Source organism: Monopterus albus, unplaced genomic scaffold (genome assembly GCF_001952655.1).
Source record: "Monopterus albus unplaced genomic scaffold, M_albus_1.0 scaffold26.1, whole genome shotgun sequence".
Classification (NCBI taxonomy): domain Eukaryota; kingdom Metazoa; phylum Chordata; class Actinopteri; order Synbranchiformes; family Synbranchidae; genus Monopterus; species Monopterus albus.
Window position 1 is genome coordinate 2869096 of NW_018127906.1, and position 14827 is coordinate 2883922.

The 14827-nt window shown below is 43.9% G+C and overlaps 2 protein-coding genes across 2 annotated transcripts in view; one reads left to right on the plus strand and one right to left on the minus strand.

The window, feature by feature from the left end:
* The first annotated feature begins 1800 nt into the window (after positions 1–1800).
* ptgesl (prostaglandin E synthase 2-like) lies at positions 1801–7408 on the plus strand. The gene is made up of 7 exons (XM_020595110.1): positions 1801–2206; positions 2863–3051; positions 3650–3705; positions 4275–4427; positions 5507–5707; positions 5792–5909; positions 6203–7408. Exons 1-7 carry the CDS (start codon positions 1910–1912, stop codon positions 6329–6331), a joined length of 1143 nt encoding a protein of 380 aa, XP_020450766.1. The 5' UTR covers positions 1801–1909; the 3' UTR covers positions 6332–7408.
* Positions 7409–8320: 912 nt separating this feature from the next.
* gle1 (GLE1 RNA export mediator) overlaps positions 8321–14827 on the minus strand; it is a 9007-nt gene continuing 2500 nt past the window's right edge. Inside the window, 11 exon segments of the mRNA XM_020595112.1 lie at positions 8321–9179; positions 9460–9523; positions 9629–9711; positions 10615–10719; positions 10875–11004; positions 11107–11297; positions 12074–12286; positions 12749–12861; positions 13664–13883; positions 14094–14351; positions 14785–14820. Coding sequence (XP_020450768.1) covers positions 9111–9179; positions 9460–9523; positions 9629–9711; positions 10615–10719; positions 10875–11004; positions 11107–11297; positions 12074–12286; positions 12749–12861; positions 13664–13883; positions 14094–14351; positions 14785–14820 — 1482 coding nt within the window. The 3' untranslated portion in view covers positions 8321–9110.

Genomic DNA, 14827 nt, shown 5'->3' on the forward strand with positions numbered 1-14827 from the left:
CTTCTGCTGCTGGAGAATCTCCGCTTTCACCAAGACAAGACGCTGCTGCGATCGGAGAAACGAGAGCAACTCAGAACGACGACGCTCATGAACGCACCACACGTATCACGACACAGAGGCAGAAGAGGTGCCCCTGAACGCACCCCAGTTTTGTTCTGCTATTTATTTTACAATGATGTATTCAGAATCTTTACTTAAGTAAAGGTAGCAATAACACAGAGTAAAATACTCTGTTACGAGTAAAAGGCCTGCATTCAAAATGATACTTAAGTAAAGGTACAAAAGTTACTATCTTCCAAAAGTAACATTAGCTAACTCATTATGCAGAATGGCACATGTCAATTTAAAGTAAATGTAGTGGAGAGAAAAGTACAACATTTGCCTCAATGTATGAAGTAGCAGTAAATGAAAATACACTGATAAAGTAGCCTACAAATACCTCAAAACTGTACTTAAGTGCAGTACCTGACTAAATGTACTTTCCACCACTGGTGAAGTAAATTTCCAGTTAAGGCAATTTTATTGTTGCCACTTATATAAAAAAAAACTTACATTTTTGTAAAAACTTTATTTTGTTTGTGAAAAAAGAAAGGTGAATTTCCCCATATGGTAAATGGTTGTTCCAACATCCAGACCAGATGACATGATGTGGATCTAAAACACAATCCACTACAATTAGACATGTCAACCCTAGACTACGTTAACCCAGAGACGCCAAAGACTCTTTAAAATGCAGTCTCAAATTTGTGAAACTTTTATTGTACTTGTCAAAACACACAAAAACAGTGTTTCCACTGTTGTTCTTACAAATACCAACCAGATCTAGTGAACTCTCCATTATTTTTCTAGCCTTTGGAACATATGACCTTTTTATATTTTTACTTTTTGTACTCCACTTTGTTCATTTTTTCCATTTATTTTATTGTCTAAAACATTTTGAATGGGATATCCATTTGTCACATCACCCATGTTATAAATTGTACATAAAGTTCTTAACTCTCAATTTTTATGTGTAAACCTTCTTTACTCATTTAAAACTGTAATAAATATAAATAGTTATATTTACAGTGACAGTGATAATAGACATAAATATGTAATTATAATTCTTGACCTTTTTAAGAGTAGCTTTAGACCCTGGCATATCTCTCAAGGTCCATGTACCATTTTATTAGATTATTAGTTCTCTGTGTGATTGTTTTGTTTGTGGTCATTTTACATCACTTTGTGATAATTGTATCACTATTTGCTTTGTATCCTTTGGTTGTCATTTGCCATTTATTGTGACCATTTTACATCTCTTTTTGATCATTTTGCATCTTTGTGTGGTTGTTTTATGTCACTTTGTTTTCATTTTGTGTCACTTTATGATTGTTTTATAGCCATTTGAGGCCATTTAGTGTTTCTTTGTAGTCATTTGATTGACTTTCTATCAATAAATGCTATCAGTAGTCATTTTATGTTAATTTTTTACTGGGTTTACATCTCTGTAATTATTTTGTGTCTCTTTTTGACATTCAACATATTTTTGTAGCCGTTTGCTGTCTTATAGGCCTTTTCTGTCTCCTTTTAAGAGTCAAGTCAAGAATATTTATTGTCATTATGCACAGCACGACACATTATTTACATAACACACAATTGTATAAGTCAATATAAAAAGGGATGTATGGGATATGTTAGCAACAAAATAATTTTGTGTCTCTTTTAAGTGGATTTGTCTCTCTTTGTAATTGTTTTGGATCTTTTTGTCATTTGTGGCTTTTTGTAGTCTTATTTTTAGTAATTTGTTTGACTTTCCAACAGAAAGTTTAACAGTCCTTTCCCACTTGGGGCGACACGCAGCCTCCGAGACTCAGATCAGGGCAAATAAGCCCTTTAGTCTCCTTCGTCGCTGTGCATTGTGGGACCCAAGATGGCAGCCGCCTGCGCTAGGACCCTGGGTAAGGTCGGCTGGTGTCTGTTGGAATCTCCAGGAGCCCGCCGGTCCGGTACCGTCTCCTACCTGCTGGGGAAAGGGAACGCAAACGGCTCCAGGAGGGCGTTCGGTACCGGTGGGACGGGGGTCCGGTCCAAACTGCTCTCTTCTGTACGGGGAGGAGGAGGCAAGGTGTTGGGTTGCGCCTTCCTGCTCGGTGGAGGTCTGGGTCTGTACCGGACAGCGGCGTTCTCTGTCCAGCAGCACCTGGCGGAGGAAGAGGAGGAGACCACGGTAAGTCCGGTTCACCTGCGCTGACACACAGGTGGACTGTGCTTCCGCGGTCAGCTGACTTCACCTGCCTGCACAGGGTCACCTGAGTGCCCGCTCTCATTTCACTGTATGGAACAGAGCTGCGACGACAATGTGATGGATCTGCAGGAAAGAATCAGCAGCTCATTTTATAGTTGATCAATAGTTCTTTGTGTTTTTTACAAAAGAAAATATGTCAGAAGCCTCTGGTTTCATCTTCTGAAGTGTAATCTTTGAATGTATTTATGTTTATAACATCGCAGGGGGACAGAAATCTGCTCCTCGGTTCTGTCTGTTGGACAAACGGTGACACGGTTTCTAATTGACCTGACCTGATCTTTTGTGTCCTTGGTACTAATTGTCCGACATTCATCATAGGTGTCCTTGGTACTAATTGTCCGACATTTACAGTTCACTGACTCGGTATATCAGCAAAACGCTGACATTTCGTCTTGGCCTGTTTCAGTCCAGGTCTAACACAGTAATACCCGCGTTTTGGACGCACTCAACATTACATATAGCTGCTTGGGTGTCCAGATACTTTTGTCCATCTTGTATATGTCTGTATTATTATTGACACAGAAACACGTAGGCCAACACTGGAAAACATCACACAGTGTTGTCCGCTGCTTATCCAGGTCTCAGGCGGAGGACTGAAGCTGACTCTGTACCAGTACAAGACCTGCCCGTTCTGCAGCAAGGTGCGAGCCTTTCTGGACTACTACGGGCTGCCGTACCAGATCGTGGAGGTGAATCCGGTGATGAGGCAGGAGATCAAGTGGTCGGCCTACAGAAAAGTGCCCATCCTGATGGTGAATGGTGACGTGGTAAGACGCCAGACCGTAGGATGAGAACAAAACATTTCCCCCCACCTCAGAAATAAGATGCAAAGTGACATAGTCAGTCAACATAGTGTATGTCAGATTTCTGTGTTTCAGCTTCTGGAATGTGTCTTTTCTGCTTTCCTTCATCATCTGTATAAACAAACTCCATGTCTGGGTTTTGGACTGGTTATCAGGCGCTGAAGGAGCTTTTGAATGAAATTTTTTTTTTTTACAGTTTTCTGGCAGTTTATAGGTCAAACTCAAGCAGCAAATCGGTTAATCCAGAAAATGGGCAGCAGGTTGACTGATAATAAATAGATGTTGGCTTCAGACCTAAAGGAAACAGCTTCCATTTCTGTTGCTGGCACGTTCACTACCAGGAAACTTCTTCCAAGTCATCTCACTCTTACAGAAACACACCTTTCTGCCTCCGAACCACCGTTAACATGGAGCTAAACATTTGGTCTTGACCACTTCGAGAGAACGCCACAAAAGAAACTGTTGTAATTCAGAAAATTCAACCTATTGCTGTTGTATTGTTTCTCTTCTAAACCTTTGTAAAGGCAGAATCCTTCACGTCTTTGTTTTATCTCCTGTGCAGCAACTGAATGACTCCTCTGTCATCATCAGCGCCCTCAGGACATATTCCATCAACAAGTACGTTGTAGCGTCCCACATGTGATTAGAATTTAGTCAATGAAAATATGATTTTTATTATGTGCATTTGCTCTCATGGACACAGTTTTGATGTTAAGGTTTGGAGATTTCTAATGTTAAAATGTTAACTCAACAGAAATCCACAGGCTTCACCGTTGCCTGTAGCGCTGCTAATAAGCAACTATTTTGGTAACTGAATTTTTTTTTTTTTAAGTCAAGCAAAAGGTTCCAACTTCTCAAATGTGAGACTTTTATCTTTTTGTCGTACGTGATAGTGAACACCTTTATATTTTGCACTGTCAGTCCAACACATCCAGACATTTGAAGACGTCACATTGGACTGTGAGAAACAAAAACGGGCAGTTTTCACTATTTACTGACATCATCATTATCAGCTTGTTAATAATGAAAATAACTGTTACTTTTCTAAGACTGCCCAGGTAAATAAAACCAATAATGTCTGCATGGAGCACTAGAAGTAAAATACTGCAGTACCGTACTCTGAATATACTGTGTATCTTTGTAATTTGGCTGTACTGGTCCTTTAAAAGTGATCCTTTGCTGTCCAGGGAGAAAAGCATGTCTGAGATCGTCCGCTCCTACCCGGAGGTGAAGTTTGTGAACGAGAGAGGGAAGGAAGTGACCGAGTACAACAACAAGTACTGGCTGATGCTGAGCGAGGATGAAACTGAGATGATTTACCCTGAGAAAGGAATGCAGAAGTAAGTCCAGACCTGGTACTCAAACAGAAACTAGAGAGAAGGAGATCGCTGCCTGGAGCTGTCAGCACACACTTACTGTGTGAAAGGTTGCACTCTGGCTGTAACTGTCTGTACTGGAAGAATGATCACAGACAGAGCAGCCGACTCTATGAAGCCTGCTTTGTACCATTGTTTGCAGAAGTTTGGGCAGAAGAGATATTTTGCTGATTTTTGCAAAAAGAAATAAATCCAACCCTTTCAGCAACAAACTAAAATAAATTAAGCCCCTTAATTGTTTTATTTCCTGACCTTAAAAATAGAAAAACAATAACGGGGGCCTGTGCAGACGTTTGTGCACCCTCCTGCTCTTCAGGCCTTAATTGACTTGGTAGGAGGGGTCAAGGTTTGTCATTAGGCTTGATCAGCTGGTGATATATTCTCTGATCCTTCACCCACACTGCACCACTGTGGGCTCCTCGGAGCACCTGACTGAGGGTCTGAGAATGAAGCTGGCTAACACCTACGACGCAGAGGCTGCATAAAGATCTCAAAGCACTTCCCACTTGAAATTTCTATTAAGAAATGGCAGTTAATGGGAGCTGTGGAAGTCGAGACGAGTTCTGGCAGACCAAGAAAACGTTCAGACAAAACAACACGTCTGCTGTGCAGAAATAGCTAAAAGCAGACCCCACATGAAGCGTACATGGATCTGCAGACTGTGAAGCTGGCACAGGAATGGTGGTGCACTGTTCTACTGTGCAGGGCCTGCACGGAAAAGTCATCAGAAGGAAACTTGACCTGCACATCTCAAGTCCACAAAGCAACATCTGGATAAGCAAGTTAAGAAGACGAGTGTTGTGGGCAGGCAAAGTCAAACCTGAGCTCTTTGTTTGGAAGAAACCAAAGAACACCTCTTGACCTGACCTTGTACGGTGACCAAAGCTCCGGGACATCAACTTACTTTAAAATTGCTCACTTAGAATTTTTTGGTCCATAATGAACCTTCGAGCCCAGTCTGTTTGAGCACTGCAGTGTGTTGCAGATGTGGCCACCTCTGGTTGTGTACATGGTTTGAAGCTGAGACCTGTTCCTGTTTTCAGAGAGGAGATGAAGTGGCGCGAGTGGGCTGACAGTTGGCTTGTGCACCTCATATCTCCAAATGTGTACCGAACTACTGGCGAGGCCCTGGCCTCCTTTGATTACATTGTCCGTGAGGGCAAGTTTGGTACTTTCGAAGGCTTCTTTGCCAAATATGTCGGCGCTGCAGCCATGTTCTTCATCTCCAAACGGCTGAAAAGTCGGTGAGTCCACTTTGCTAATGGGGTTAGGATTTGTAGTTTTCATTTCCATGTTCGGATGCACAGTATTAATTTTTGACCCAACAGGCACAACCTGCAGGACGATGTCAGACAAGATCTCTACAAGGCCGTCAACGACTGGGTGGCAGCCGTCGGCAAGCAGAGGAGGTTCATGGGTGGAGATCACCCCAACCTGGCAGACTTGGTGAGGGAGGTTTCACCCGAGGGTGCTGCTGTAACCCACCGTATACCTCCATGTGTCTGACCGCTCGGCATGTTGGTCCACAGTGGGGTATCTCATAACTCTTGGTCCTGATCCACAGCTGTAAAATGCTGCTTACATGTGAATCTAATTATGTTAGATATGATATGATATCAGTGCCAGGGGACGTTTCCTCTGGCTCCACTGTTCTAAAGAAACAGTCCCCACCCAGTACATGCCGACTTGGTTGTGGTGGCTTTGAACTGTTTGATATTTCTCGTTTTCTCTGTCTGCAGGCGGTGTTTGGTGTCCTCAGGGTGATGGAGGGCCTGCAGGCGTTTGATGACATGATGGACAACACCAAAGTCGAACACTGGTACAGACGCATGGAGAGAGCGACGCTCAACCACCAGGGCCGAAACTGAGGCCGAGCTGAGCGGGTGACGGAGACCACAGGAACACCAAGCGCTTCCATCCTCACAAAGACAGTGACCGGTAAAGGGAAGCAAGAAGTCCTGCTCGAACGTGAACGTTGACTTCCTGCTCAGCACACGAGTTTAAACCTATTGATTTTCATGAATGAGTTGACTGCAGACACTGATGGAGATGAAGAGATCGCACACAGAGAAATACTGCCACCAGATGTTAAATTTGACCCTTTAATGATGAAGCTGCTCTGCTGGTGAACAACTGGAACTGCAATATCATCATTAAACCAACGGTTTGTTCCATGCACATTGTTTAAGGCACAATGTTGTTTGTGTGTTTAATAGTCAGATACCCTTCAAGGCTCCTGTGCAGATGTGGAAACATCTGGAAAATGTCTTTACACATTTCCAGGTGTAAACTTGTGTCACGACAGGACACAAGGAGGAGAAAACAGTTTGTTCCTCACCATGATCAAAAAACTGGTGTCATTTGGTAACTGATGTATTTCACATATTTTATTTCTTGTTAAAAATGTAAAGTTCCAGCTCGTCTCCACGCAGATGATTTATGGAACAGAACGATCTCTCTACTGTAGTCGTGTTGGTATTTCTATAGATTTTGCTCCGATTTTTGCTGTTTTCCCTCATAAATATTGAAGTTTTAGAGCTTAGCTGCTTCTTAAAGTAGAAACTGGTTAGAGAAAGAAGTGGCTAAGAGTCCACACTGCACCAGAGCCCAGTCTGAGGAAACAGTTAAACTGAGAACGTGGGAACCCTGTGCAAACTGTCCTCTGTGCACTCAGGTCAGAGTCCATGTTGATTTAACATCACAGCGGGTTTGACTTGGAAACGAGTTATTTTGATTCTCTTCTTCCATGAGTTCCGGTTGTCATTCTATTTATTTCAGATGATTGTGTAGCTGACGCAGGATCAGTCCAGCAGTGAAGAGTCAATGAGCTCAGCTCCTTTTGTGGGGCAAAATAAAATCAGACCTACTGAGCTGCTTGTTTGGATGTATTAATGTGCAAACTGCAAAGGTTTCTGAATTAGCTGCATTAAAACCAACTGAGTGTGTAGAGTTGTTTTGTTTGTGCACCAGTGAACATATGGCACATCTGGGAAATGGAAAAGCGGAAAAGTAACTGATGAAGAAAACCAGTTCTTAAACTACCAGGTAGTTTTCTTAATTCATTTGTCCTTTTATATGTGGCCTATGAGCTGAAGGTCACCAGTCCTTCAAAATATCAAAACCGACTCAGATGGAAAATGATTTTCTCCTCTAGCTACAACTCGGCGACTGACACTGGACTCAACTGTGTCTGACAGTGTAGGTTACGTTGCAGCTTTAGATTAACAGAAAAAAATATAACAGGCACATGTTAAAAAAAAAAAAGCTGCAACAAAGCAACGTGCACATTAATGCATCAATAATTACAATCCCATAACGTATACATTTACTGAGCTGGGCCACTCAGCATAAGGAGTACTTTACCTTTTAGTACTTTAAGTATATCCCTAATACTTTGCACACTTGCAGTCATGGTAAGAACAAAGTACACTGTCCTCAAACTCTCCGATTTCATTTATCAGGGCGTAAACAACAAGTGTGTGGATCAAACTGATCTGAAGCAGCGTTGAAAAGCGGCGCGGGCCAAAGTTTCTCCAAGTTGTTGCTGCAGGTGGTTCTACGTTACTAAGTGTAGGCTGTACTTTCATCTCCCCTCCTGGTTTCATGTTGATTTACTTTTGGGAAACTGACTACATGTTGAAATGTGTTGTTTTGTTTGTTTACAGAAGTTATGAAGACCACACAACGGTTTTTAGGCCCTGCTAAATAAAAAACTATTCTTTTTACTAGGACTGTACTTACAGTATTTCTGCACTGTGTTATTGCTGCCTTTACTTCTCCCACCACTTGTATTAAGTGTTCACATGACTTGAGTTTTCTCTCCTCTTGAAAGGAATTATAAACGCGAGAACAAAATGTCCAGTAAACTGCAGACGAGGTTTTATTTCTGACATTCAGTTTATACATGGAGACATTTGTGCACGACTCCTGAGGATCACAATCTTAGTGGTACACCTGAAAAACCCTCAGCTCAAACAAAGCTTTGTGCTTCAGCCTGAGGACCAGCTGTGCAGTTACTCCCCATTGTATTTGTCTCCTTGCATAACTTCCTTCTTAGTGATTACCCATCAAACCACTAATCTTCCTTCGACATGGTGGATTCATAAAAAATAAATAGCAACCGTTCAAATCATTCAACATAGCTCTGAATAAAAACACAAACAGCAGAGTGATGCTGCAGTGGCCAAAGTAAAACAAACAGCCGCTTCCCACAGAAACGTCAACAAACCAGCAGCAAACTGATAAAATGCACATTATCATCTCCAGCACCGGAGAACTGATTCGTCTGGAGGGTTCAGAAGTTTACATCTCAACACAGTGCATCATGATCACGTGACCTTGTTTCAGAAAGAAGCTGTGGCTCTTTTTGCCGCACACGTTAATTATGACGCATCTTAAAGCTGTAATAAGACGCATTTGACGAGGAAGCACTCCCTGACAAACTGCTGATAAATCTGTCATAGTCTAAAGATGTAGGTGAGTTTGGCCGCCGGCTGCAACTCGATCAGCTTTTTAAGGCGTCCAGTAAATGAAACCAGAGCAGGAAGCAGCACTCTTCTTCCCCTCTGATCAGTCGTGCAGGAGGTTTCTCAGCATCACACCACATCTTTCTCATTTTAAAAAGGCGTCACCAGGTCTCCTCCTCCATCACGAACTCCAGAACGTGGAGCTCAGCTGGCCCTTGGGTGGACTGATGTGTCGGCTCTGCAGCGACGTCTGCGCAGGGAAGACAACGTTCACTTTATTTATTCACATGAATCAAACCGAGAGTTGGATCACGAAACAAGTCAACATGCTTCACTACTGTGGGTTTTCCTTGTAAACAGTAATTCTTCAACAGTGCTGCAGTTATTACTGTTATTAGTGTTGTTTGCTCTTGTCCTCTAATGAAACAGAAATACTCGAGTGAAGAACTTCATCAAAATTGTAGTAAATGTACGTGGTAACCTTCCAGCACTGCTCAGATTAGTGCTAATGTTAGCAGAGGGGAACATACCTCTAGAAACTGTTTGAGTCTGATGACTGAGCCCATCTGTCCACTGCTGGTCACGGCTTCGATTCTGGATGCACCAGAGAGAAACATTCAGCCATCAGACAAAACAGGGACAAACCTCTGGCAACAGATGCTGCTGGACTATTTCACACGTTACAAAGTGAAGCTGCACCTGGGGAAGTATTCCTCTTTGAGAAGCAGGAGGAGTTTCAAGAACTGGCCCTGGTACTGCTTCATCAGCACACTGCCACAAACCTGAAACACAAACGTCAACACTGACACCTTTACAGCCAATACAATCCTGCAAGTCCAGCTGGGGGAACAGATTTGTGTGTTTCAAGCTTATTAGGCTCTAAACACAGCAAAGTGGTTTGTGACACTCCTAGACAGGACAAGGGTCATCACAGCAGCTGGTCGTGAGGTAAACAGCAGAAATATGGCGCTCATGTTATAAACTAATCCAACAGGAATGCACACTTGCATGTTAGCAACTGGTCAATGCAGCGCTTTGACCTGACATGACACTGCAGTGCAGCAAAAGTTGAAGCAGATTCAACTAGTGCCAGTCGCTGCTGCATAATGTCCTGCCTCATTCAAAGGAACAAGAAGGGCCGGGTTCCCCCCCTCCCTGGGTCAAATGGCCGACGTGTGGGTGCAGCGTTAACCATTCAGCCACCAGATGCCCAACGCTAGCTTTACTAGCATCATCAGTATAAGACTGAGAGAAAGTAAGTCTCCTTCAGTGGGACCAAACTATTCTAAACCTTACAATAAAGTGTCTGCAGGACAACAACCAGAGCTTTGAGGAGTCATGTCATGTGTGCAGAATTTTGCTTGAAGCTCAGATGTTGTAAATACAAACCAGTGATGAATTAGTAAGTTGGACAAAAAGTAAACATGGGACAATTTTATCCGTTTAATCTGCTGGATCACATTTGTCGGAAACTCTGTTGTTTCATTTTACTCGATAAAACAAGAAGAGTCACACTGGCTGCGTTCAACACCATCACCTACGCCTGTGGTGCACACCGGATGCAAGAGGTAGGAAAGGTTCAGGAGCTGGGACACATGACAAATCTGCAGCATGTTCATAGCTGGGGGACAGAACAGAGGTGACTTGACTCACTGCAGCCAAGGTGGTGAAGGTGCAGGACTCACCTCCAGAAAGTCAAACAGCAGTGTTGCTGTGATGTCGGCCAGAGGCTCCATGTTGAGCATCTGGGCCAGCCAGCGCCAGCCGTGGTTCAGGCCGTGAGGAACAGGCTGAAACACAATAACAACCGGGTGTGAACACAACAGTCAAGCCCTGCTTCATACAGAAGGTTTCTGCAAACACACATCTATATTTAATAATCTACAAATGGTACAACACAAAACAAGCAAACAGGTTCATGGATGGGCAGTGAGGCTGTGTTTACCCCCTGCTTGGAGCTGTAGGGCCACCTCAGCTGTATCATGGCAGCATAGAGACGGATCATCCCAGACATCCTCTTCAGGAAACTGTCCTGACCTTCGACCCCAGAGTCATCCACACGGTAACCAAGAATCCTGAAGAAGAGAAGTCAAAATGGTTGAATCTGTGTACTTTTATACACACACAGATAGTTTTTGTTATAATCACAGGCAGCAGCACATCCCTCCCTCCCTCACCTCTGATACTCCTCCACAGGGGTGCCGTCCTTCATCGGAGGGTAATGTGGGACTGCGTAGGGGCACTTCTTGTGCAGGTGTGCGAGGATGAGGTCCCCCACCTGAGGGTGCAGTTCCCAGATTCCAGAGGCCACCACAGCAATGGGAAAGGCAGCTTCGTGATGAGCCGCCACCTCCTCCTCGCCTTGTTTCTACAAGGGGAGAAACCCCAGAGGAGTTTGCATCTGGTGAGTTGTATGTTTACAGGTTGTGTTTGATGTGTGGCAGCAGAAAACACTCCACTGCAAGCTTCATTTCCACTGCTGTCATCTACTCTCTAATAAGTATGGACGCCACACTGTGAACTCATTTGTCCTGTTACTACACAGACTGAGGTCGGACTCGCAAAGCAGCATCACTGAGGGAGCTGGAGAACATCTAGGAACATGGAGAGATGTAGTAACTGGTGGTGGTTTTACTCTGGAAATGATCCAGATCACAGCTGGAAAGTCGAGTCGCTCGACAGAAAAAATAATCAGCAACTATTCTGATAAACTCTTCTCAAGTTGCAGTTTTTCAGTTATGAAGTTGTGCTGCTTGTCTTTGCCTCATGTCAGTTTGAGAAACACTGGTTTATGTGTCAGTAAAGCGACAATAAGGAGTCGGAGAAGCAAGGAATTTAAGGGTGAAACCTGATGCTACAAGAAAACATCCCAGACATTTTGTAAAATTCTGTGACACTTTATAGACCAAGAAGTCTTTTGATTAATTGAGTCAGATGAAATAATGAAAACCCCTAAACCAGATGAATCTGTCTTGGCACCGGCAAGTGACAACAAAACTATCATTTCAGACTTTAGGGTTGCAACCACCCAATTCATTGTCCAGTGAATTAAATCTCAGCAAACAGTAAAACACAGTCCAACAGTGAAAGTATTTCAGTGGCACTGATATAAAAAGTAAGATAAACAGCACCAGGTGGACTCACCACAAACTTCTCAGCCAGTTTGTAGCTGACAAAGTCCAGGCCCTGTGGATGCTGGGAGGGGGACACAGACTTGCCCCCCGACACCACCGCCCGTCCTGACAGCAGCTTGTCGATCTTGTCAAAGATTTCTCTGAGCTGCGAGCCAGAGTTGGCGGAGATCTGACTGACAGGGATGGTGGCGGCTTTCTGGAGCTCCAGCTTCAGCTTCTTTGTCTGAGTAGAGAAAAATGAAACCATCTGTACAGAGTTCTGCTCACAAATAAACCCTGAACATCTTAGCATTACTGTACTGTCGTTCTTGTCACAACTTAATTCTTGGGCTGGTTATTGAACTGGAACACTTTTTGGGTACAGACAAAAACCTGAGGTGTGTCGAGTGATCAACAGTTATCAAATTCACAGTCTTTTCTTTGATCATATACGTCTGATTTACATAAAACATTTGTACCTACTATTGACTGTATTTCATTTAAAATGCTTGTAGGACTGAATAATAAACTAGTACAAACAGTAAAACTGCTGTTGTTCTGTCTGATCTGTTCTTATATAACTCTAAAGCACACCGAGCTTCATTTTGTGTATGAAAGGTGCTAGATAAATAAAACTGTCCAGCCCAACGCTGGTGCAAGCTCCCTGTCTAGATTAAAAACCGTTGTGCAGAGAAGACAAACCCACCTGGGCGTCTTTTGGGGAGTTGAGCTGTTCGAAGGACTGAGCGCACTGAGCAGCTGTGTCCTGCAGGTCCTTGTACCATTTCAGCGTGCTCTCCTCAGCACTGGTCTGCAGCCCTGCTGGAAGACGTTTAGTAGGAAATGTTTCAGACCACAAAATATTACACAGCAGTACGTCTGGGTATTATAGTGAGTCAGCGTTAAACGTTCACTTGCCAGAAAATTTCCTAGTAATTCTAAACATTTTTCTTTTATCCTACTGTCTTTCCTCCTGCAACAGTGACACCAAACATCTGCCAATACAGCTCTCCTGCAGCAACATTTATCAGCATTAATTCAGTCTGACAAAGGAAAATCACAGGGTACATCCCATATCGCTTACTGGATACACACTCAGGTTTTCCTTTCTTATGACTTTTCCTCGTGTTAGACAAGCCCACATAAGATACAAGGAGAGAGGAACCAAGGAAACACAGTTTAAGAAACATGATGTGTCCTTTCCCCCAATTCTTCATCTGAAGCATCCAATCATTAAGGTATTTCTGATAAAGGAACATGTCGGTCCTTAACACACTTCTGGTAAGGATGCTCTCATGTATCCTCATTCGTTCTCCTTCAGGCAGCCTCCTCACTCTTCAGAGCAGGAATAAGAGCTTTGGGATGCTTCAAGATGACGGACCAGAACGACTTCCAGAATTTGGATTTACCCCACATATTCACAAAACTGGTGACATTCAGATCAGCCCCGGCTGCACTTTGTTTTGTTGCAGTTAGCAAATGCTAGCATGTTCATCTAAGCATGTTAACTTTATCTTTGTGCTAACTTTAGCATTCAGCTGCTCGCTCCTCGTTCAAGCAAGGAACAAGCATATAAGAGACTTGGGATGTGCCCACACTCTTGTCTCTCTGTAACTCTGACCTTTCCTCTGTGCCCTCTCTTTAGCTGACTGTGCCGCCTTCTTCTGTGCATCCTGCTGCGCCTGTAGCTCCGCCTGCTTCCTGCGTGCTTCTTCCTTCTCCTGGTCTTTCTTCTTCTCTTGAGCCTTGGTCACCTCCTCCTGCATCAGCCGGATCAGCGCCCTCATCTCGTGGAGGGCTCGATCAGCCACCGTCATGTCCTCCATGCTGGGAAACTCCCCCTAGAAAAAGACAATAAGATGATCACACAGGGTCTGAAGAGAAGGGTGAGACTTAACTTGGTGAGTGTAGCGTCTGGTGATGCCTGTCAAATCTAAAACAACAAACCAAACTGTAATTAACTGGGACTATCCTTTAACACAATCACAACTCTAGTCTCTTTCACTCTTCAGAAAGGAGCAATGCAACAATAATCCTCAACTTTAACTGACCTCTGCTGTCTTCCGAACCACCTCTGACACCTGGGAGCACAGCTGGTTCCCACGGGTGCTGTAGGAACTCTGGCTGGCCGGTGGGAGATCGGTATTGGTCTGGGTGGACGGCTCCAGTTGCTGGTTGAGCTGCAAGATCTTCTCCTGGATGCTGTTGAGGTTACGGAGTCTCTCCCTGCCCTCTGTCTGTCGCTGCCGCTCAAGCTCCGCCTCCCGCAGGCGCTGCTGCTCCGCCTCCCTCAGCCGCAGGTTCATGACCTGACACAGAGGACGATGAAGAAAATGTATTTATACCATGCAAAATGTGCAGCCCTACTGACAGAGGTTTTTCTAAGCTTGTGAGTTCAGGGGACTACAAATAAAAGCATGGTATCAACCTGAGCTCTTACGAGTTGCAGGTGTCCAGATGTTAAACATGGAGGAGAGATGTTTTGGCAACACTGATCTTTGTAAACCACCAGCCTCCGGCAGGATGCACACAAAGACTGATTTCTTCACAGCCCTAGGCTTCACTGTAAAAACATCTCTCCGCCCACACAACACCCCCATTTTCACCAGAGGAATTTCCCCCCGTGAACAGGAACCTTCTGTGGAAATGAGTTCCTCTCCCTGCTTTTCCACTAGAGGAAACGGGGTCTAAATCAAGTTCCAGAGTGTCTGTCACACCACTGTCTTTTCAACATGATCATACCTTCATTCGGTATCGCTGCTCTTCCTTCAGCTTCTCCTGACGC

Excerpts from the sequence above, each read along its gene's own strand:
- ptgesl (XM_020595110.1), top strand. The coding sequence starts at position 1,910 with ATGGCAGCCGCCTGCGCTAGGACCCTGGGTAAGGTCGGCTGGTGTCTG. Across the intron at positions 3,052-3,649 it reads TGATGGTGAATGGTGACGTG|CAACTGAATGACTCCTCTGT; the intron begins GTAAGACGCCAG and ends TCTCCTGTGCAG. Across the intron at positions 3,706-4,274 it reads AGGACATATTCCATCAACAA|GGAGAAAAGCATGTCTGAGA; the intron begins GTACGTTGTAGC and ends TTTGCTGTCCAG.